Source organism: Tachypleus tridentatus, chromosome 1, assembly GCF_004210375.1.
Source record: "Tachypleus tridentatus isolate NWPU-2018 chromosome 1, ASM421037v1, whole genome shotgun sequence".
NCBI lineage: Eukaryota > Metazoa > Arthropoda > Merostomata > Xiphosura > Limulidae > Tachypleus > Tachypleus tridentatus.
In genome coordinates, this window is record NC_134825.1 from 52,140,501 (window position 1) to 52,166,282 (window position 25,782).

Here is a 25,782-nt window from a genome sequence, read left to right on the forward strand (position 1 = left end):
TAATTTTCTTACAAATGGACTCACATGTTCCTCAAGCACCCTCTGATACACAGTAGAATTCATGGTGGATTCTATGATTGTGAGCTGTCCAGGTCCTGCTGCAGCAAAGCAGCCTCAAACCATGACACTTCCGCCTCCATGCTTCACAGTTGGTATGAGGTTCTTTACCTGGAATGCTGTATTTGGTTTGCGCCAAACATGTCCTCTGTTCTGGTGTTCAAATAATTCAATTTTGGACTCATCCGTCCAAAGAACTTTATTCCAAAAGTCCTGGTCTTTGTCTACATCCTCTCTGGCAAACATCAGTCTGGCCTTGATGTTTCTCTTAGAGAGCAAAGGTTTCCCCCTTGCACACCTCTCATGCAAGTTAAACTTGTGCAGTCTCTTTCTGATTGTAGAGACAGCACTTTCACATCAACAGTAGCCAGAGCCTGCTGTAGGTCTCGTGATGACATGTTAGGGTGTTTGGAGACCTCTTTTAGCATCTTGCGGTCTGCTCTCGGGGTGAACTTGCTTGGACCACCAGGCCTGGGCATATTGAAAGTTGTTTTTAAAGCCCTCCAGTTGTTGATTATTTTCCGGACAGTGGAATGGCTGATTTCAAAATCTTTTGGGATCTTTTTACATCCCTTACCAGACTCATAAACTGCTACAATTTTATTTCTGAAGGCCTCAGACAGCTCTTTTGCTCTCACCATGGTGCTCACTCTCCCTTCAACAGTCAGGAGCACACCAAACTAAATGTCTGAAGTTTAAATAGAACAAGCCTCATTCAAAATGCTGAGTAACGATCTTCTAATCATGTGCACTTAGTGTGATACACCTGTGTGAGAGTTGAGCCATTTTAAGTGGGAATAAATATGGGGGTTTCCTAACCTTTTTCCTCAGTTAGAATATGCATTTTTGTAGAATTACACTTACAGAAGATCTTGAAAAGTCTTTTCTTCAGTTTTAATTGTTTAGTTATATTCCTATAATGTCTCAGTATTGTTTAAATTGAGATTAAATATCTATATATCCAAAAATGTTACAAAAATACACAGGCTTTCATAGGGTGTTCTAACTTTTTCACATGACTGTATATATATATATATATATACTGAAAATTTCTTGCATTGCTAATGAAAACCGTCAATCAAGCGCATTGTTATCAATCTTAGGAAATGTGTTATATTTAATAAGAGTCTCTTTACAAAAGTTCCTTGGGCCCAGAAAATTATGCCCCCTCCTCGACATCATACATGTTAAAAGATTATGAACAAAATAGCACACTGAGTATGTGGAATTCTGTCTTTAAGTCTTGCGTCAGTGAAAAGATAGATAAATAGATAGAAAAGTAAACTGTAAATATTTACTGAGGTAACTTAAAATCATATTTTTGTCAACGCTAAACGTAGACCGAAAACATTATTTATTTAAAAAAACTGATGTAAGCTGCTGTTTGTTCTTTTTCATAGAAGGTATATTTTAGTATCTAACATTGTTTTTATATTGATAGGAAAGCCAACCAGCAACCCGGATAAGCAATACTATAGGAGAAAACAACACTTCAAAAGCAAGCGTCAATCTTATACATCATTGTTTGAGTTGGATTTTAGTTCATTAGATGTTCTTGGATACCCCAGATGTGTAAGGAAGGTTTGAACGGCATGTTTATAGGTTGGAAAATAGCATAATCTTTCTGAACATTAAAAAAATAAATGAAGTGGTGCCTCATTTTTATAAACATCAATCTATTTTCAAATTCACTAAAAAATGTATAGTTTTCTTTCGCGCTATTTTGTAAAATTCAAATTATGCTTATAAAAGTTCAATGGTTCTCAAGCTATGTTTTGATTTGTTTGCCTTTAACACATTATACGATGCATATAACTACGTTTTAAAAAACTTTTTAAAGTTATTTCGTCTATGAATATTTATTTTTACTAAGCTGCTTGTGAGACAATAAATTGCCTCCCACTTATAGATGATGGATACAGCATAGATAGCCCATTGTGTAGCTCTGTACTCAACTTCAAACAAAGCAACAGATTATTGTTTGTAGTGTAGATATTATGGTGGAAATTAAGGCTAAAAGTAATATTGATATGCGCATAAAGTTTCTTCTTATTTTATATTGGTTAAATCGAAACCACTCGATTGTTATAAATTAATTTGTTTGTTTTTGAATTCTGCGCAAAGCTACACGAGGGCTGTCTGTGCTAACTGTCCCTAATTAAGCAGTGAAAAACTAGAGGAAAAGCGGCTACTCATCACTACCCACTGCTAACTCTTGGATTACTCTTTTACCAACGAATAGTGGGATTGACCGTAAACATTATAACTCTGTTTCGGCTGAAAGGGCGAGCATGTTTGATGTGACAAGAAGTTGTACCCGTAACCCGCAGATTTCAAGCCAAGCTCCCTAACCACCTAGTTATGAAGGGCTAAAGTCAATGGCAAGAGCTGTTCATATGTCTCAGACTATAGTATGTGATATAATCAAGAAATATCTTTCTTTGTAAAAGTACCAGTCACGCATACACAATTTGCTTCTTGACATGTTTGTTCAACCATCCAATATCTCAAGCATCTGAAGAATGAAATGGGTATATATGTTATTTTAGAAAAAGACATACTGGACAAGTCGCCGAACGCAACGCCTATTGATTTCTTTCTGTTAAGATTGTTGAAATGAATGCTGGGAAATCGTCGTCCTCGTATGCTATATGGCTAATAGAAGGCAGCGAGGAGCAGTGGTGTGCTTCTGACATGACGGCTATACGACAAAGCATATTGGAATGGAAGCTAGGCTTTAGGGCTATTGTGAAGATGTATGGTCGTCAGATAGAGCAAGGCTGGTCGTGGGAATGTAGATTGTAACGACGTAGTGCGACTGCAAAATTGTTTTAATATATCATACTAAACCCAAATATAGGTAGAGCGACTAATCTTTTAATTTTAGATCACATAACTGATTTTCATCATAAGCTAAGGGAGGGACGATTTACAGTATTTCATAATATTGATTTCTGCTCAGCTACAACTATAATATCACAAATCCTGATTATTCTTTTTGCTACCTCTATCCATAATTTGTTTGTGGTGAACAACGTATACATTTGCAGTTTACTAATGTATTTACTTTATTCTTATTGTGTTTGTTTGTTTTCTGAATTTTGCGCAAAGCTACACGAGGGCTATCTGCGCTAGCTGTCCCTCATTTAGCAGTGTAAGATTAGAGGGAAGGAAGCTAGTAATCACAACCCACCGCCAACTCATGGGCTACTCTTTTACTAACGAATAGTGGGATTGACCGTCACATTATAACGCCCACGGCTAAAGGGGCGAGCATATTTGGTGCAACGGGGATTCGAACTCGCGACCCTCAGATTTTGAGTTGAACATACGTGTATATTTTGTAACTGTTATTAATTTGAGAACATATTATTGAAATAGACACGTTTAAACATTGCATTATAATTTCATATATATATATATATATATTTTGTGTGTGTGAATTAAGGTCTGATTTATTTCTTCATGAGTTAAAAAAATGTTGGAAAATAAAAAATATTTAATTTTGTGCTTGAATTCAATGAAAAGTTAATCATAATAAAATAATAACAATTATCAATAGAAATGAGAGTCGTAGCCTTGATATAATTATAAGTTTAATTAAAATTTTTTCTTTAGTATATTTAGTTTATTTTCATCATTATTTTCCAAAATACAAATTATTTTTTTAGTTTTTCAACGCCCCCGCTAGTACAGTGGTATGTCTCCGGATTTACATCGCTAAAATCAGGGGTTTGATTCCCCTCGGTGGGCTGAGCAGATAGCCCGATGTGGCTTTGCTATAAGAAAAACACACACACACAGTTTTTCAACGAAAGAGCGCATTCAAAAACACACTATTATAATTGATGTTTGACCAATTACATTATAATTGTGAAGAAATAAGCTACGAATATAATATGTATACTTTGGGCATTAAATATTTGGTAATTTTATTTTTTTGAGAGTACCTGATAATTGCTTTATTATAAAACTAGAAAAAAAATTTCTTTGTTAATTACCTGTATGTTTGTCCCGGAAAGAGTTAAACTTCAAATTGTTCAATTGTCAGATGAAAAAAACAACTTGCATAGTGATCTGCGATCATCGCCTGTAATAAGAAGCACCATCTAACGCTGTTAACATAAATAAATTGTTGTTTGTTTGTTTTTTTAATAAATATTTATAATTACAAAATATAGATTATGGATTTCTATTTACAAAATTAACAATTTTATACTTTTTGTTTTGTTTTGAAATTATTAGAAGAATGGTTCATTTTGATGAAATGTAATTTTGTTTAAACTACAACATTTTCTGGTTTGAATAGTTTATGGTGAGTAGTCGGAACTTCAAATTTTTGGATGATGTGTTAATTACTTTTGTGTTGTATTAATTAGAACTCCATTTTTATTTTGGAGAGATATATATTTAAGAGCGAAGCTTTAGTAAAATGCAAATATACCATTTAATGCTTTTATTGTTCTACGTTGTTTTTTCTGCTGTGCGATGCTACAAGTAGGCGTAACAAAATTCAACCAAAATCATAATTTTATCGTAACTGTGCCAGAATAAGTAACGTAATAATACCTGAAACTCTGTTTTACGTTATTTTACAGAATATTTTTGTGGGTTAAAATATTATACATAAAAGGAAAAACTAACAGTAAATGAAGTGTTTATTCGAAATTACGCATTACTCGTTGTGTCAAGATAGTTTTCTGTAAAATTCTAATTGTGTTTTATTTCATATTAAAAACTAATTTAAAATAAGGCTCACTGCAGTTAGAGAGCTTTAGTCGGACATGATTTGCGTCAAGCAAGAGTAACAGTGTTTTTTTCAGTTTCTTATGATTTCGAATGTAACTGACCAATATTCTACGGTGATTGAACACAACTGTCTTTACTTTATAGAACCATTTTCTAGATGACGAGAAACCCACTTGAAATAAAAATGTATCTCAGAACAGCTGTTAACCTGAAGATGACCTAGGAAGGTCGAAACGTTGTTCTCTGCTTATCAACAAAAGTGTTAATACCTTTACCAGCCGTTCTGAGAACCATTTTCTAAACAAAAATAAAAGAAAAATGCGTCTTAAAAATGTTCATTGTTTCATTTGCCGCAAATATTTCGCAATTATATGGAATCCCTTTCCATATATATATATATGTGTACCAGCATAGCTTTCGTGTTAAAATTATCCTACATTTAACCGTAAATTAATGTTGAAGTAGAATTAAGAAGATACACAATGATTACATATCGACATATTTGTAATTGTAATTTTCCGTTGACAGTTTATTTTCTTCAATTAAATTAATTTTCCATGAATTTTTAGTTCAAGACAATCATTGTTTTGATAAAAATGTTTTGTATATTATACAGAGTTATTATTTGATACACAGCTATTTATAAGTGTGCGATAATGTTTCGAATGAGCTTTGGCATGTTGCATATATCAAGCGTGACATAAATTTAGCATTTGTTATTACTAGGGTAGAAAAACCATGGATGCAGGCTTTTGGCGATGTATTGGCGCCCATTTCTTTCAACATGGACAAGTGGCAACATGAAACATCTCAAGCAAGTGCTACAGTTGTAATGTAACTTAACATATAAGAGTTTTTTTGGGCACGTACTCACCACATCTGCTCGTTCATATCCCATCGTTTAGTAATAAATAAATGGCCAAAGAGGTTCTCTTAGTTGCTGTTTAGATAAATAACCATAAACACTAATACAACGCAAGCAAAAGGAGTTAAAAATCTTCCATATTTGTAACGTCAACATGAAGAAATTTCTTTCCATCCCACTCCATATGTTTTGTTACGACCATTTCATATAGTATTCAAGCACAATTAATTTAACTGGCTCCTTTTCATTTTCTACCACTGTTGTAATTCATTAATTTCTTTATTTTTGTATTCATTTTGTGTAACGCCTAGTGCCCTATTAATGCTTTGATATTATTTTCTAGTCATAAATGAACAGATAAAGCAGGACTGAAGTACGCATTACAAAACTGTAGTCTTTTGTAGTGTCAAAGACTGTGAAAATGGAGAATATGCTATGTGAGGCAACCTCTTTCTCTGTTAATAAATAATATTATTTAAAAATTTCTAAAGAGGCATAAAAAACATGCTTTTCTGCTTATCAAATTCTTAATGGATCTTAAATTTTATTTTTATGAGCTTGCACAAAAGCTTTTAATAAAATAACATTTCACTCCAGGGATGTTATTTTATTGTGAAAACTTTATATTTTTCCTAGTTGTATTCAAATAACAAATGTTTTGTTCATCTTTTGTTTTACGGTTATATGATTATCACTCAAAGTACAAATTGTGTTTTGAAGTTTTCCTTGCCAGAGTGCTTGAAAATCACCAAAAGAACCTCATTATTTTAATTTTGCCAACCCACGTTTTTGACAATGATAATACCCTTTTGAGGTATCTCTTTTTCACCACGACTCCAGTCTTCAGTGCCTTATTAAATGAATATTGTTGCCCTTACTTATTATAACTAGTTTTTATCCTCCCTACAGCTGCTAATGTGCTGCAGTCAATCTACCATATAAGTCAGCAAAGCCTGACTCCTGCTGATGGAAATACACCAGATTTCATTAACAAAACCAGGGACTGAACCAAGGCCACTAACAAAATAAAATTATTTTTCCTCAGAACCTTGAAAACAGCAACAGATAAGTAGCGAAAATGTAAGATAAAACTAGTTAACGATTAATATTTAAATTTAAAAAATACTTACTCATTAAAAATTAGATTTAGGTGATCATGTAGGCTACTAACCACAGCAACAATTAAATCATATATTTAGGATTGGTAATTTTAAAATACATTCTTAATGTACGTGAATTTTATCAAAGAGATTACCAACGCTATTTTGCAGGAAATGTAATTAAAATGAGTATATAAATGAATCAAGTTCTGAAAATTAAAACATCAGCTCATATGTACATTATGGAACTTCTAAAACAGTTGTTCAAATAGGTTGAAAGGTCCCATTATGTATTTTTTGTCATTGTCTCTTTTGTGTTCAGCACCGAAATACAGAAGTGTAATCTTCTCACATGTCCCATTTACTATGTTGCCCTCAAATAGTATGGGACTAAATGACCTATTGATGGCATCTTGTTTATTTATTTGTAATTAAGCACAAAACTACACGACGGGTTTTCTATGCTCTACCCACCACGAGTATCGAACCTGTTTTATAACTCTGTAAGTCCGAAGTCATACCACTGTGTCACTAGGGAGCATTGATGGTGGTAACCTCTCCTTTGCGTGATGGAAACAGTTTTTCTTTTCACGAATTAGCCCCTTAGTGGCACAGTGGTATGTTTGCAGACTCACACCGCTGGAATCCGTATTTCGACACCCGTAATGGGTAAAGCACATATAGCTCATTGTGTAGCTTAGTGCTTAATTCCAAATAAACAATGTTTTCGCAATTGATCATATTTTACAACGTATCGAGACAATTTCAAAACTTAAAATTATATGTTCAATGGAATTCACTTATTTTAAATCATGAAATAAAATATGTTGTAATTTCTTTCAACCGGATGATTTCAACAGTTAAAGTATCTTTAGGTTTATCACTCCGAGGACTGAGTGCTGTTGTGTAAAGGATGAATGAGTATTATAAAATCGTAAAAACAATTAATTATTATTTTTTCAACATTTGAACGTATGCTTAACAATTATCTTTGATTTTAAAAAAAAACATGATAAACTTATAAATCCAGCTTTTATTGCGCATTATAAGAGTATTTGTTTATTAAATTATATATGCACAATTTTCTTGTCGCATTTTCTCGTTGCTTTTAACCAACAGATGCCGCCTTTGTAACGCTAGTGATAGAGACACCTGCTCTCCATTGCGGTTGTGAGAAGAAATGTTGAATATTTATTATTTTGTTGTAATTTTGATTGAGAAACCAAGTTAATGCACCGCAAATATATTTTTGCAGAGGTAAGCTTTCAATATACGCACAACCCTGATTATCTAATATCGCAAATTAAAAAGTTTTAGCATCAAACTATCGTTAGTACAATGTTAGTGTTACTCAGCGTGTCACCAGGCGTAATCGCTGGCATTGGCTATTCAATAGTAATTTTATTAATAATCTTCAGTACCGACTTCGTGTCTATAACTACTGCTTTAATTGTCTAAACCTTGGTTTGCTAGTTAGGCTTATCCTATACCCTGTATAAAATAGCAAGGAAGCAGTGCCTCCCCTGAAACTTTCACTAAAAGGTTTAGTAATATTTCAATCGCTTAGAATTTTTTGCTTTCAAGAGGAAAACCTCATTGACAAAACATTGTACAGCCTCGTGTTAGCCTTTACAATTTCGTAGTTAAACTTCTGTAAGTTTTGTTCCATTCAACCTTAAAAAAGCATCATTGCCCAGAGCCTCTCTGCCATCTTCACCTCCTCACTTACAGAATCCTGTTTCTTTAATTAGCCTACTTGCATTTCATTTTAAAATTTCAGAGCTATAAGTTTAAATATTAAATTAATTCATCATGAGCCTAATGAGTTTATGGTATTTCTTGAAACAGTATAAATTTAGATCAAGTTCCAGGGCAGAAATGGTATAAGCTTACTGTACTTACTGATTAAGAAATCATTAGTAAATTTGTATTTGAAGTTGATGCTTGGTGTGGATTTTTTCTGCAATGAAATGTTTTTGTTAATTTATAATTTGAAGGTAATTGAGTTATAGTACACATCTTTCAAAATAAAAACAGTAATCACATCTTACAGTTTATGTAACATAAGTACAGTTATTTATCATTTATATTAGATGCTTTAAAGACTTTACAAAAAAATAACAAATCTACAAAATCTCAGAGCCAGTAATGTGTGTATTTATATATATATAAGTATATTCTATATCACTTTGAATTATGGCTTTATGTCAGTTAGAAAAGATGTTATAGTATTTTAGAGGTTTAGTAGATGCTTCGTTAACCCATGTTAAATATCTGACTAATAAAGTTTGAAGATCATTTAATAGGATATGCAGTTTTTCTCGTATCATTTCTGCAGCTTTTTTCACAAAGCAAACTATATATTGAATCTTTAAAGACTAGATTTTATAATGTACAAGTAATTAATATGTTACATTATGTTAAAAAGTGCAGCAGTGTGGTGGCCACCATGTTTTTGGTTACATCCAGGAATAATGTAGGCAAGTAATTGCAGATTATTACAACAGCCTTGTAAGTATAAGCACATGAGACTTATGCACAAAAAGAACAATCAGATTCTTAGTGGATTATATCACACAACCTAGAATGCTAAGGACATTTTATTACTATCTGAAAACAAAAATTTGTTTGAGTGAACATTGTTTAAATTTATACTGATCATTCCTGATTTTTTGTACCCTTGGGTCTATCATGTTCTCCTCACTAAAATGGACAAGAAATGTCAGAAATAAACATTTTTAATAGTACAAGAGTGATTAATAAGCATAACTTGCTCAAAGGACTATATAGGAATGGCCACTGGCCACAATATGGTACACAGAAAACATCAAACTCATTGCACATTTTTTGCAGAATATGTTGACCGAAATTAAATAAAATGAGAAAACCAAGCAACTTTTTGTTACAAATAAATAATCATTTGAATTTTAACTATTTCAATTTATTTAATAAATATTCTATAAAACCATAAGAATTAGATTAAAATCTGATAATTAAAATGATTCATTTTAACTTTTATCGTCTAAAAGTGAAATCCTATTCTTTATAAAATTTAAATTGAGTTTCTTTTAAGAAGTTACTAATAAATTTTTAATTAAAAACTGGTAGCTTTGCCTTTATTCAAAATATGTAGAAAATAAGATTATATCACTAGTGTTGCCTTCTGTTTAGCAGTATTCAGAGTTGCACTTAGTGAGTGTAGAAAAAAAATTCAAACAGCTTAATACATCACTAAAAATACCTGTTAAACAGATAAAAACATAAAAACAGTAAAATTGACTGTAAACTTCATGTATGATAAAATATACATTTTTTTGATTGAAATATCAAATTATAATTAAACTGCAACTTCTATCTGTACTTTTTGAAATAAAATTATGAATTTCACACATATAGTAATAATTTGGCTGCAGCTAACAACAAACATCTTTGCCATCTTTTTTATCTTTTATCATTTCATATCCTTTGTAAAAAAAAAAAAAAGATTCAGCTGATGGAATAAAATCTAATATAATTAATGAAAGTTTTCAGTAATTAAATAAGAAAATACATGAACATCATTCTTTATTTAACTGCAATGATAAATGAAATGTTCTAGAATAGTTATCATGAAATGACTGAAAATGGAAATGCAAGAGTATATCATCAAGAGGTGCAGTTTTAGGAACATGTTCATTCAGTTTTTAGATAATTTATCTTTTATAAACTTTATGCTGTACTAAAACTATATACTTTCCTGTACCAAGAAAAGTGTCAGTATATTATGAACAAGGCCCTTTCAGTTTTCTTAAGGACTTGTACAATAGTTATTTCTTTGTCATTGTTCTTATGCAGACAACTATAGTGAAAACCAGATTTTTAATTTATAATTTCATAGTTTTTTTAGACTACTAAAGTGCTACTATGGTTCTGTACTTTGAGTGTTGTGAAACATACTTATTCTCCAGTATGTGATGAATGTATCATAAGTAAGTTTCTATAAACAACTAAATCAAAATTTTAAAAATCAAGCAACATTAGTCTATTAACTTAAACAGGGGCTGTAGTTTCATATCAATTTTATAATTCCTAAATGTGAATGTTAAAATTTTTCATCAGTGATTCCACAGCGAGAGATTTATTTTAATGTGATTTATTACTATGCAGTTATGTATCATGATATATAAACAAGAGCATTTGGTCCTAAAGGTAATATTTTCACACCCACTCTTAAGAAATGCAAAAAATTTAAATCTATTCCCAGTTTTTCAGGAAATCATCCTCACTGAAAACTTCATATGTCAGTTCCCACTGATGCTTTTTTCAACTTATTGTCTTCAGAACAGTAGAAATCTTTTAAGCTTCAATAGGTTCAGATGTTAAGTTTCATCTCTTAAGAGAAAATATTGTAAAAGATCTTAATCTATCTCTGTAAGATAGACCTTAGATTCCCAGGATCATACATATATGCACGCATGCACGCATACACACAATAAAGCTCCGTTAGCTTTAAAAATAGCTACAGTATAGTGCTATGATAGTTTGAGAGACTTACCCACCACTATTTGAAAACTCTCTTCTCCAGTTATGCTGTTGACTTAGTTTCAATCTATATTAAATGTGTGATTAAATTATGATGATCAAGGTCATTACATTGTGCTTGTTTCAAGTATTTACCAAGCTTACTAATTCACCTAAGTCATTCTGTAATGCTATATCTCAACACATTTAGAAATAACCAAGTTTAGTACCATTATATATATAGATTATCTTATACTTCACAAAGTTTGATTTGAATGAGAAAAGTGTAGTTTTAATTATCTGTTGTCATCTGTAAAATTAAGTTACTCTAGAAAGAATTCAGAATAATACAAAAAATTTATGTTTGTCTGTTATTAGGGTTGTCTTTGCATTAAAATACTTTTTAAAAAATTGCACTGATTTTTTGGAATAAACTCAGGTGTTTATTTTTGTTTAAACTATATATCAATCTGTCTTTAACATAAAAATATATAGCCTTTTGTTTTGATTCAAAAGTTCATTATTTACAGAAATGAATGAATTAATTTCTGTGGCTTGCAAAATCTGTAAATCATTTAAATGTAACCCCTGCATTGTTGCAGGATTTTTCAAAATAAAATAAAGAGCTTTTGGTTTCCAAACAAACAATGGATAGATTACACAATTTTCTGTTTTTTTAATAAAGTAATACTTTGTGTCACAAGTTATTTTTATGTATCCAGAACATGTAAAATAAGTAATACTCACTGTTTTGAAATTAATTGAAATATTTAAGAAAATAAGAAAATGACTTCCAGCACCTAAATGTTATTGGTGTTTGTTTTGCATACACTCAGGTATAGTAGTGAAAACATTTGTAAAGGGTGCAAGTTAATGTAATATTGCAAAAAATAAAGTATCCTGTTTTTGTTTTATAAACTAAACTCAAAGGAATTTTCAGTAGCCACAGCATTTGAAATTATTTTAGGCAGGATTAGAGTAAATTAATCTATGAGACTTTTTTTTTTCTTTATTTTTCTTTTTTTGTGCCATCAGTACCAAGCATGGTGTGCACATATTCCTGATTCAGTTCTATTACTTACCAGGATTTCTATCATTTTACCCTCATATTCTTTTAGGCTATATTAGAGTAAATTAAACCTTTCATATGGACAAATACTTCAATCAAAAAGGTTAGACCTCCTTAACCCCCAGCTGTGATTAGGTCTCAAATTGTTCAAGAGGTGATGCATCTATAAACTAGAAATTGGTACGATGTAAAAAGCTTGGAGCCATTCTGTGAGCTACTATACATTGAATAAAAAGCATTCTCTAGTTACCAAGACCTTAACCTTATCTAGTGATATTAAATTTAGACTTGAATACACTGTACACATATTCGGTATGTGATCATATATAAATGTTTCATGGTGTGTAAACAATAATTTAATAACCTGTATTTTCTCCTTGTAATATCATTTATAAGCTTAATTCAAAACTATTATATCAGAATATTGCCTTTTTTTTTATATACAAGTTTTTCCGATGGCCAAGACTTGAAATTACAGGCTTACAATGCAAAAATATAATGTTCCATTCTTCACATTGATAAAATGCTGATAGTTCACTGTGTTGCTTTATGCTAAAGAACAAACTTTACATAAATAGTTCCACAGTGTTTAGATTTAAAGCCAGATATAGAATGTTTTAAAATATGTAACCACTTCTAAATTTCATGAACTTTTATAGGTAATATTTGTCAAATGCATTGTAAGCTCAATAAGTAAATTTTCTTTATTTTGTAAAAGATAAATTTGTCATTTCCCCTTCCTCTAAACCACTTCATATCAAGGCTCTGTACAGTGTCCCAGTGCTTTCTATTCTTATTTATTTGTGAAGTAACTAGTTGTATGTGTTTTTTATCTTATTTGTGATAATTAATTTTCAGGTATGTATTTAAAAAAGTCATAATTGGAACTATATTTAGTACAAATTATAATCATTAACTTAGATCTAAAGACAAAAAGTCATAAGTGTTAGTACCTGACACTATGTCTGTGCACTTTTGGTAATATAAAATAGCTTATTTTAGGTCCTTACAGATAATTATCATTTGTCCTTAATTGATATAGTTCTGTACTTATCAGTGCTAGCATATCTAATCATATAATATTATAAATCTAAAAAAAATTCCTGTTAAAATTTGTTTATAACACAGTTAAAAGTAGAGTGATGAAAACTATTTAAAATTCTTATTCAAAGTTTATTACTTTTCTCGTTAAATTAAAAGGCAAATGTCTTTGAAGTTTTAATTTTTGTGTTCAGAATTTACGTACATTCTGAGTTATATTGATTTGATACAATTTCAAACAAATTGAAATATTCTTGAGTTGATAAAATATATTTTTAGATAGTTTTTACTCTTTTATGTCATATTAGAAATTAATATAAGCTCTTGTTAGAACATATTCATTGATATGTCTATTTGCATTATAACTTATTATGGAAATTGGTGTTTGGTTAAATAGGTATAAAGTATGATAGAGGGGATAAATTTGAAACTTCTGTTAGAAAGGGTTAATGAACATACTGAAATTCAGTTTAAAAAATTGGTATTTATTATTCATATTGCCAGTTTAAAAACATTTAAGCAATAGACCCTGCATATTCTACATTATTATTTTTATATATATAGTTTAATTAAAACAATTCATCCATTTATGCTCAGCATTCTTTCATTAACTAACATATTTCACTTTCACTTACAATTATACAAATATACTATGATTAATTTTGGAATTCTAGTTAGTTCTGTACTATTATTATAAGCTGCATCAATAATATTATTCCAAATGTAAATTAGGTATTTATTGGTCACTTATACAGTACTGTGCAAAAGTGTTAGGACAAAGTTAAAAATTAGATTTGGAGCTTCTTTTGAAAGATAATTAAAGGTGAAGAACAGGTGAAACATCAAAATTTTATTAATCTTTATATTTAGTACAAGAGAAATTCAGTGGAAGTGCTTGAGTTTAGCAAACAGTTTTTGATCAGTTATGTCCCAAATCTGTTCATTTGGGTTGATACTTGGGTTTTGCGAGATATCCATTGCATCATTTGAATGACTACAGCAGCTTCTTCCTTAACTAAGTTATTTCTGCGTAGGTTGGATAAATGTTTAAGATCATTATCTTCTTGGTAGTACAATCATTTACCAATAATATTCAAACTGTTGAGGTATACCATGATGGATCACTATCTGATAGTACTTGTGCTGGTCCATTATTCCATCTATTTTGGAAATATCTTCTGTCACCTCAGAGGAGAATCATCCCCAAGTCATCATGCTGTCTCCCCCATGTCATGATAGGCATTGTCTAGGAGATAAGTTTCTTCCACAGATGTACAACACATGCTTTGAACCAAATAACCCAAAATTGGATTGATCAACAGTACCTTTTTTGTACGTTTTAGTAAACTCCGGTCTCTTGACAATATTTGAAGATTGAATAAAGGTTGTTTTTTAACTGCTGCACAATCAAATATTCCATTCTTGTTGAGTCTTTGTGATGCTATAGATCTGGACACTTTACATGGTCCTTTATCTCGTTTAAAATCAGTGGTAGTCTCTCCCTTCTGTATAGAATGCTGTAGAAATGAAGATACATAACATCAATATCATTGAGTTTAAGTGTTCTGTCTCTTCCTTTCATATTTTGAAATTCACATGTCTTGATCTCATGATCTAGGATGTACTTGACAGTCAGAGAGTCCAAACAGGATTACACTTTATGGGTTGTGGCATGACAACAAAATCAAAAATATAGAGTTAAACACTGGTTTTATCAAAGTTTATTTGTGGAGTGCTATTAAATTGATGTATTATCACTGGTACCATGTTATAATTTCTTTCTATATTAAGGCACTGTATAGGGTATCGTGACAGTTATGTCAGACCCTAAGTTTGAGTATGTTCATTCAAGCAGAACCCTAATGACATGCCCATGGTACAAGTACATGGAAATTCTAAAGAATGATAACTATTCTCACCCTGATTCATTCAGCTGTCAATAGGAATAAATGAAACATTACCATAGTGTTGAAATTTACATTCTGTTATGGCATGGAAGAATTAGTCCCATAAAATGGAAAGAATGACAAAATATTATCTTGCTACAACACTTTTGTACAGTACTGTATATTATACAAATCTAAAAGTGGTTTAAAGGGAATACACTGTCTTCAAATACTTTTTTTTCCAAAATCTTACTTTAAAATATTTTGACATTTGCATTGAAAGATTGATGACAGTTATGTCACTACAATTTCCATGTTTATAACTTAATGTAATATTTTTAAATGTCAAACTCATTTAATACATTGTGCCTTCTTGTAGTTTCATCTAGCTTGGATTAGCTAAATTATACACCTATTAATGCTTTTATAACACTTTTTATAAATAGTTGTTTTATCATATGAAAACCATTATTTTATGTTACCTTAAAGTTAGTAGCACTTTACGATGGTTTATTGCTACCATGTGTATGTATTAATTTACAGTAACTGATATTTGTATATTAATTTACAGGTAGTAATCTTACTACTGTTGTCACATGTCGGATGGAATGGACCTTCAACTACCACAATTTCATGTTCAAGAGAAAAATCACGAATTGTACGCAATATAATACAAAAGGTAAAATGTTTTTATTAATTCAGTGACAAATGGTTGATTTTAATTGCTGTGTTGTAGAGACCATTTTACATAGTTCTACATGATAGTGTTGGAAAGGGAAATACTCCATTCTCAGAAAAGATGACATTGTTTTTGTATTCATTTAAAATGTATCGAGCATTTTCATGCATAAAATGAAGAATATTTTTTTATTAAAAATAAATTTTTGGAACAGTTTTCATTGTTTTTTTCTATCTGTTATTAACACAAGTAGTAAATCATAAAATTATTCAAAGATCAGATAAGAAACTTTTAGCATTTTTGGGAGAATTTGAATAATTGTATACAAAAGTTTTCAATGTTTTTGAATTTGCAAAACTTTTTGTAATAGTAAATTAACATGCAATTCATGCTGTTTCAGTTAGGTTGTGAGTATAATACACACACAGTAGGAGGTAATTTTCATTAAATGTAATATAAATTCTACAGGGTATGGTTGATATGCATTAAACTTAATATATCTTTTTAGAAGAAGGAATAACATGTTTTAGAATTCAATGGTTTTTACAGGGTGCAGTCTTAAATTCATGAAATATGCTAGTTTCCATAAGGTGTGAGTGAATTTCATATAACTTAATACAACTTTTACAGAAATAACTTCGAACTGTAATGGAGAAGTAGCTGGTTTTATTTAATAGAATAACTGATGCATTATATTACTAAGTACTAGAGTGGTGGTGGGAAATACTTTTAGTGAAACTTTATTTACATCAATTTATAATTAAAAGAATGAAATATAGATGATAATTTTGGAAAGTTGGTCTTGTCTCACTTGTATTTTTAATGGTGTGTTTTTCAAAAAGTAAAGTTTACTTATACAACAGAATATTAAATCATCATTGTGTGATACATTTTTTGGTGCCCAAACAATAAAGTAATTTATCAAAGTCATTTGGTGTTTTAGAAAATGTTTACATAATATCTATAAAAACGTCATAACTAATGCTTCATTATTTTATGTATTTTAGAAAGTACTTCCTGTCCTCAGTAAGTACAGAGTATCACTACCATTAGACTGTCCTTTCCACAAACAACGAGATGTATTTTGGTGGCCTGATGAGATCACTGATTCAGAGCACAATGAATGGACATGTCCAGCTTGTGGTCAGAAGTTCCACTGTGAGGAAAGATTGGCTGCCCATTGGGATGACACTCATGTTACAGTCCCTGACAAGGCACATGTCCAGGTAGCCTTCTGTCTTTCCTAGCCAGAACATACAAGTTTCTGCATTATTTCTATACTGCAGACTCAGTGGAAAATACTGATTTAACAATAATTTGTATAGCTTGTACCTATAATGTTTTATTCTGATAAAAACAATTTCATTTTTTGTTTAAATTCACATTTTGTGAATAATTTATCTGTATACAAAGATAAGCAATTTTCAAGGCTCATTTAGGTTTCAAATAATTCTTTTGAAGAGAACTGGCATTTTCTGTATTAGTGTATTTCCCTAATTAACTAATTTTTTAGAAATAATCAAGAATTGTCTAATAATTTTAACAAGATTTACAAAATAACATCCACTCAAGAATATTATAATGAAACCATTAATTATTTTACCTTCATCCCAGTCATTAATATTTAAAATATATTTAATTGTCTTCTAGAAGGATCTATGAAATGTCTCTCTTTGTTAAGTATATTACTTCAGACCAATCATACGACTCTAAAACATATAAATGAAACCTATACCTTGTAACATAATAAAAATTGAAATATAAATTATTATTAAGCACAGTAATGGGGGCATGTCTGATAAAACAGTGATAGCAAATAAAAAAATCATTTAATCTTGTTCAAGCATTTGGAAGATATTATTGCTTAGCAAATGCAAATTTCATTAAAATCTTTTTTTGTGTGCGTGTATATTTAATACTTTTGCTGTGTAATACACATTTACATATACTATTCAGTACAAGTGAAATGAATGGCAAATGGTGGCTGAACTTTAAATACATCTATATAATGGATTTCAATGGCTTTGATATTTTTATTATTGTATTATAGACAGAAGATGCAGTGTGCTTGGCTGACTTCTGTGACATAATGAGGTGTAGTGTTATGGAGTTTCGGTTGCATAAGAGAGGATGGTTACAGAAACTTGTCCCTACTAAAGAGCTTTCCACATCATCAAGAAAAACAGAGGATTCATCCAGTTCAAAGATAAAGACACATCATCAAAAAGATTGTGATAAGAGACACATGGAAACCCTTCAACATAAATGTAGGGTAAGTTCTAAGTTCATACCTTTAAATTTTTTCTGAGTTCTGAATACCCATTTCTTAAGTTGGAGATAGAAGCTTATTATATTTAATAAACTGAAGCCTAGGGTTGAAGTCTTAATCTGGAAGTAATTTTTGTGTGCTGAATGGCTTGGAATAATTTGAGTCAGCAAGTGTATCTTGGTGGAAATTATGGCTGTTTTACCTAAGGAGAAATCTCTCTGGTACAAGTGTCTTATAATAAATACACGTTGCAATTAAATCAAATTTCATGTTCTTTGCACAATGTTCTGTAGTTGAAGAATGATTGTGCAGGTTCACTATAGGTTTACTAATGGATTTAACTTATGAAGATGAAAACATCTGATGATGACCTAAGATGAGAACAAACAACACAAATATTACTTTTATATGAAACTTAAACCCACATCAGACATTTACAATAAACTTTTAAAACATTCAGGCTTAAGCAATATTTGCCATTTCCTTCAGGATTATTGGATAAAGTTGAGCTTGAAAAGTTATTTAGATTAGAAAACGTTAGTTGATTATTGGATAAAGATTTACTTCAATTATGTAAGTCTTCATGAGCCACTGTACTGTTGAAGGAATAATTATTTGTAAACTATTATAAATTTTCTTGTGATTAAACCTGAAAGAAAAAAGTTAACTTTGTCTTTCTAGCAATAAAGAAATGCTAGAAATCACAGAGTATGTGTAGACAATTGCAATTTATTATTTCTTTGGCTAACATTAACAAAAATATTGATTATTTTGTTATTGAAATTATGATTAGAACATATTAAGTAATCATGATGTAAAAATACAATTCCTAGTTTAAACTTATTTTATAATTAGGAAAAAATAAAATATACTCCTATTTATCATGTAAAGTACACATATTTTACAGTAGAGAATTAAAACTGAATATACAGACATATATTTATATGTTAGTGTACAGTCTTTATTTTATGAAACAAAATAATTATTTTTATTTTGGCATGTTTTATTATACACTATGTTTACAAAAGCTGAAGCTATGAGTCCTCATTAGTATACAGATACTGCATTCCTTGTTCATCAGTAAATAGTTTTTTTTCTTTTAGTGGAAAATCCTTGGAATTGAATAAACCATAAAGTGTATATTTTCTAATTTGTTTCTAATGTTTGACCAGTAATCATCAAAATAGTAACCAAACATTTGGTGAATCCCTGAAAATGACTAATTTCAGGAATATTTTGTGGTTGTATACATCACTAATTAGATAATAGAATAAATTCTGAATAAAAAAAAAAGAGTTCATGGTTTAATATGTTCATCCTAACATATTAATTCTGTGTAAAGCAAAAATCAAGTGGTTACACAGCCGTGTTGTAGTAAAACATAAAGCAGATAAATGTTTTTAATATCATTATTAATATCTTCTGATCAAAATGAGATAACATTATATACCATAACTATAAAGTAATCAGATAATCAAATTTTAAAACCATTAAACAAATAGTGGTTTGTAATATCACAATTATACAGCCATATTAGAAAGAATAAAGTAGTTATAGGGTCACTTCAGAGCCATTATAGCATAGTAAAGTCTAAAGCCAATGGTGATTTATCTAAGGTGGTCTTTCAGTCAATGAATAGCATTGTAAACAATTACAGAAACAATTAAAAGGGGAATAAAATATTGTTATTATAGGATTACTCCTCCTCCATTATGTGAAAAAAGTATTGTTGATAATTACCACTATGATTGACTGACATCTAACAACTCAATGTTATTCCAGCATAATACTTAAAAAAGTAGAAATAATCGTACTAATATGAGTGGTATCATTGCAAATGCACTCATGGCTCTGAGGATAGAAATGTCTCATAACAAACATATATACCCATATTGGGGTACATGAAGATCAATTTGTCTCACAATTAAGTGTGGGAATTAACAGGTCATGACCCCAAGGTCTTCTTATTAATGCACCCTTTCTTACCATCATGTAGACCATGTTTTTGGATCAGCAGTTTCAGGTTCATTATTACCTATTTAGGGTGTAATTTCTGAAGTTAATTTTAGCTTTACCAATGCCCAGTATTCTTCCCTTTGTCTTACCCTAACTAAACCTCTGAAGTAAATTTCTTCCATATATTTTCTATTTGAGGCTCTCCACAGACTTCAGGGATTTTGCAGATATCCTTCACCATTTCTCCTCCACATTAGCCCTCATTTCACCCACAGCTCTGATGCTACATATGCGATTTCATTTTTTGTTGGGATTTTCTAAGTAGAGACAGTATTTGCTTAAGTCAATTTATCCTATACATATCTTAGAGACTTGTGTCTTGGACCTTTTCTGAGATGCTATGTCTTTTACAGTCTTTGAAAATGTCAAGCCTCTGGGGATATCAGCCCACTAGAAACCCACCCTTATGACTTTTGTAGCCCATTTGTCTTGGTCAGAGCTTTATATGCCACCTATTCCTGTTTATCATTCTCCCAACCCCTACACATTACTTTTAATCTGGGTACTTCTTTCTATCGAATTCCATGATGACATAATGTTCATTGCTACAAGGACCAGTTACAATCCTGTGTGACCAGGTCTCATGGGAGCTTGACTATTTGAACTCCTTCCTTATTGGCAAACCCTCCATAATGATCAGTGGGTGACACAGATTCTGTAAGAAGGATATTGTCTTAAATTTTGTTTTCTACCTCATGTTTCTCTTTGCTGTATTTTTTTCCTCCTCCTCGAGATCCTGTGACCTTCCAGCATTTGTCAGGAGTGATTCAAAATTTGCTTTTGCAGCTAGCAGTTGAACTGGTTTACTGTCCCTCCATGTTTTTTGCTGCCAAGAAAACTGAAGAATAGCAGCCAGTCATCCATTTATCTCACCTAAACTGTTTTATCTCATTCCTAAAATTCACCATGGAGTCTTTTCTCACCCTGAGATTGGCATTTTCCCCAGGGTTGTGGTTAACAGAAATGGATGTCTCCAGTGCTTACCTTCACATCCCAATAGCATGGTTTATATATTTCATGGTGGTTTATGAATTTTTGGCTCTCCCCTTTGGCTTTGCCTTGGTTCCTTTTGTGTTTTTTCTCATAGTTCATGCTTTTGCTTGCCATATTCATGCTTGAGGGATGTAATTTCATTATTACATGAACGACTGGCTCATTTGAAGCAGGGATCAGTCTACCCTACTCATTAGCTCCTTTCCTTGGCAGCTTGGGTGAGGTGGTTAATGAAATTGGAAAAGTCATTCCTTTGACCCACTCAGTATCTCATCAGTTGTGGGGGTCTTTTAAAATCAACACCACTATCAGTCACACTGAGACTTCTCCTTTACATCTTTGTTTCATGAAACCTTTAATTCCAATGCCCTTGAGAACCAAACTGTGTGGGGTTCTGTTGCTCTTGGAAAAGTGGTCACCCATGACTGCACTGATCCCTTTTGGCTGTGCCCGTAGGAGATCCGTGCAATGGGCACTTCACAAACAGTGGAACATTGCTTGGTATTCTCTTTCCACTACCTTCCTTGGATTCTGTCAGAAGGATTTGTTATCCAGTTTTGTTCTCCTTGCCCTGTTTCCTTTCAACCTTCTCAAGATCTCATAACCTGTCAGTGGTTGTCAGAGGTAGCTTGAGATTTGCTTTTGCAGCAAGCAATCGAATGAGTTCACCATCCAGGTGCTTTCAGTCTAGTCACTGATCATCTTTCACACCTGGAACAGAATTTTCAAAGACCTTTGCCATCAGTGAGGATTTTTCCCAATTGGATACTTTGGCTACAGGCCTCAATACCAAGTTGCCTCTCTTTTGGTCATCTGTGCTGCATTCTTTTGGCAGTCAGTTTCTTCACCAAGTGTTGGTTACACAAATACCTTTGTATGTACCCTCCCATTTCATTGCTTCATTGGGTGATTTTTTCTTGTCCACTCTACTCCTTGTTGAGCCCTCCTGATAGCACCCTATTGGCCATTGCAACCTTGGTTTCCCTGCTTACAGTATCTGCTTCTATCACCACCTGTAACTCTTCCACTTTTGCCCTCCCTTCTTTGTCAGTCTCAATTCCATATTCTCCATCACAGTCTTCATGTCTGGCTTTTGTACGGTCATTGGCAAGATGATCCAGTTTCACATACTGAGTTGCTTCCTTGTTAGCTAATTCCATATGTCAGTCTTCCATGATGGTATATCAGTATAAGTGGAAAGTCTTCTGCTGCTGGTCTGCTAATTGGGAATTTTTTGCAGCTTGTGTGGCAGAATCTTCCTCCTGGCTCCCTAATCATAGGTTTTCAATTTCTTTGTTTTTCAGATATAAGATGGCTGTATCTCATACCTTACATTTTTTCCCAGTACTATGGGATTTTCACCTCCCCTGTTCTTATCGTGCTCTAATGCATCTCACTCTTCTGAATTGGGATATTAATGTGCTCCTCCATAATCTTACATTACCTACATTTGAACCACTATTGTTATTATTAACCCCTTAAAACATATTTTCTTCTCTTCTCAGCTTGTCGATGTCAATGATCACATTTACATGAATACAAACTGGAGTTGATCCATCTTTTTACTTGATGACATGACCTTTTGACACCATTTATAGAACCACAGAAGTTAAGACATCACCTTATGGGATAACTTGGTTTCATGATTTCTTTTATGCAAACACTGAAGTTGAGTTGTCACTTTACTGGTTGATGTGGCTTCCTGACGTACTTTGTTAGAGTTGAATCATCACAATTACAGTTAGGACTTATATTGCTTGATTCACTGTAATCCAAAACCTCTACACTGGGAACCAACTTTTGTGCAAAGGGAGGATGAGGTCTCCCAATCAACATAAGCCCCAACTCAGGTTCTAATTGTCCATCCTCTTCCACCAGTTACTCTATCTGTGTCTTTGGTCACATTGAAAGTATGTGGGATTGTTCTGATGCTATTTTTGACCATCCTTCATTCTCTTCCTATATAGATGCTATTATCTGTGGGTGATGCTGGCCTGTGCCATGTTTCAGGGTGTTGACTGCATGTGACAGACATCCTTTTGATACTTTGTCAATTCCTGGATCTATATATAAGTAATGATTTTCATGAAGTAAGTGTGGATCTTAATCCCTGATTCATGGGTTTGAGGTCAAGACAGTATAATCCTCATCTTACTCTGCAATAATGTGTTGAATGTAATTGACATACCGAGTATGGTTCACTTTACACCTCACAGTTTCCACTTTTGTGCCTTACCCAATCTACACATAGGTAAAGAGTGTACCTGGCTCAGAAGTGATGCATTTCCCTTCTTCTGATCTCCAGATCTATTTCTTTCATTGTTCTTTCTCTCACACATACCCTCCACTCTCTAGTGCTCTCATCTTCTGCCAAACCTTGAAGTTAAGGTTTGGTAGAGTAGTGTAGAGAAAGTTTCATACATCACATGAATCTGCCATGCTACTATTGATTAACAGATCACACTTGTTGATTTGCATGACAGGCATGTATGAACATAGTGCATCCAACAAGGCAGGAGCATAAGGCTTGTGGCATATCTAAAGATAAAGTTCACATAAAGGACAGCACTGAATGAGAATAATCTTGTTGGAAGAGGTAAGTACCTATCAGAAATACATTTTCATAACAGGAAAATTATACCTTTTGGAGATTTTTTTTTATATGAACTTCCTACATGTTTCTCTAGTAAGATGCCTTAAGAGTAAACGTTTAATCAAGCAAAGTAAGGTTTCTAGAGAGGAAGCTTTTCTAGTTAAGGAGTATTGTTTTAAAGATTAACTTCTCAAGATTTAGCATTTTTTAATTGTTTTCCTTTAGTATTCTATACAATTGATTCTAAATGTAGAGAACATACAAATTCAGTATTACATTTAATTGACCCATTGTATTTGTATACAATAAAATACTGTATAGAGTACTTAAGAAAATATTTGAACTTTAAATTGGTATTATCAGCATTTTTTTCCACCTTGAAATGTTAAGCTTTATATATGATTTCAAGATTTGAAGATTGAAATGTACATATGCATACACTGACTAACCACCTTATTAAAACCTTCATCTAATATAAGAGTGAATGACTTCTTACTGCAGTGAAAGCTTGAACATGTTTTGTAATTTAGGTCATTCATCTAAAGAAATTTGAAATTCAAGATCTTTTGTAAATTCCTCATTTAGTTTAAAATTCAGTGATTGTACTGGTTTAGAAAGATGAAGATATTGTCACACTCTTTGAAACAATGTAGATTATTTCAATATTGTTTTGAAGGATATTTTTTATCAACATTAAAATTTAACATTCTTCTTAAGTTTGGTCATTAACAATGTTAGATGCACTTTTACCCCTTGTTACCCCTCTAAAGGAACCAAAGAACTTCTCAAATATTAGGAGTATGTTTCCTAGATTTTACATCACTTTCAGGGCCTTTCACTGTTTGAATAATATAAGTAAGACTTTAGTGTTCTTAAGTCTACTAATTTACATTAAGGGTAATAACAGTAAACATGACCACAAATAAAAGGAGGAATGCAGATGATATTATATAGAATAACTCTTAATTCAAAGCAGTTTTTATTTATTTTCTACAAAATAAAATGATAGGAATAGGACAGTATTACCTGCTATCTGATATTTGGATCTTTATTCAGATCTTATGGAAAGCCTATTTTAGTCTGACAGAACATGATGAATTTATATAGAGAAGCAACAGCAGAATCTTTCTTAGCATGTGCATGCTACCTATATCCATTCTTGTTATTCCATAAATACAAATAGGACACTTGTAAGTCTCCAGTGTTTTTCTAAATCTGCTGCATGCTTGATGTTTTTGTATTAACCACATGTTGTATCAAATTATGTTCTTTCTTGAGAGAAATTAAGTGATCTGTTTAAATAACTACAACCAGCAAGTTATCCACAAACTACACCATAACTTTTTCATTACTGTAAAACGTGTGAAAATTTTTGAAAACATTAGGTGAAAGTGAAACGTTCACCTCTCTATACTAGAACAGGAAAGAAACATCTGATATGTTTGACATACCACTGGATCAGTATCAATGATTTTTGTTTAAGTACCATCATAAACATGTTTTTCTGCTTGCATTTGAGATGTTATGTGGCATTTGTTATGATATACATCATGTCACATGATTAAAGCAGTTGAAAACTGAGCTGAGCATATTCATTGAATTAGGTCACACCCTGCTGTTACACTTAAAAACCTGCTTGGCTTTGTTGTTCTGTAATCTGTTACCAGTGGCTGGCAGCCACAGTTTTCCTTGGTAAAAAGACATTCTGTGTAAGTTGATTTTCATGATAGACTGATTAGGATGGATTTTAATACCAGTGTTTCTTTAAGTTAAATTTATGTTTAGAAATGTACATAACTTATATTGTTAAGTCTGTATTGTGAAATTCCTGTTTATTCATTAATATTGTAAAAATCACAATATGTATGTGTATGTAAACACTAGTGTATCCTCATTATTGTTGTGCAGAATGAAATGCTAGAAACTATTGTCATGCCTATATATGTAACAAAAGCAGTGCACCAA

General features: G+C 31.7%; 1 protein-coding gene across 1 annotated transcript in view; it reads left to right on the plus strand.

The window, feature by feature from the left end:
- Nucleotides 1-25,782, plus strand: part of LOC143232434 (uncharacterized) — a gene marked incomplete at its 5' end in the record, with an annotated part of 167,779 nt that overhangs the window by 93,700 nt on the left and 48,297 nt on the right. The window contains 4 exons of the mRNA XM_076467892.1: nt 1,499-1,629; nt 15,839-15,946; nt 16,954-17,172; nt 17,997-18,218. Of these exons, the coding sequence (XP_076324007.1) occupies nt 1,499-1,629; nt 15,839-15,946; nt 16,954-17,172; nt 17,997-18,218 (680 nt within the window). The remainder of the gene's footprint in view (nt 1-1,498; nt 1,630-15,838; nt 15,947-16,953; nt 17,173-17,996; nt 18,219-25,782) is intronic.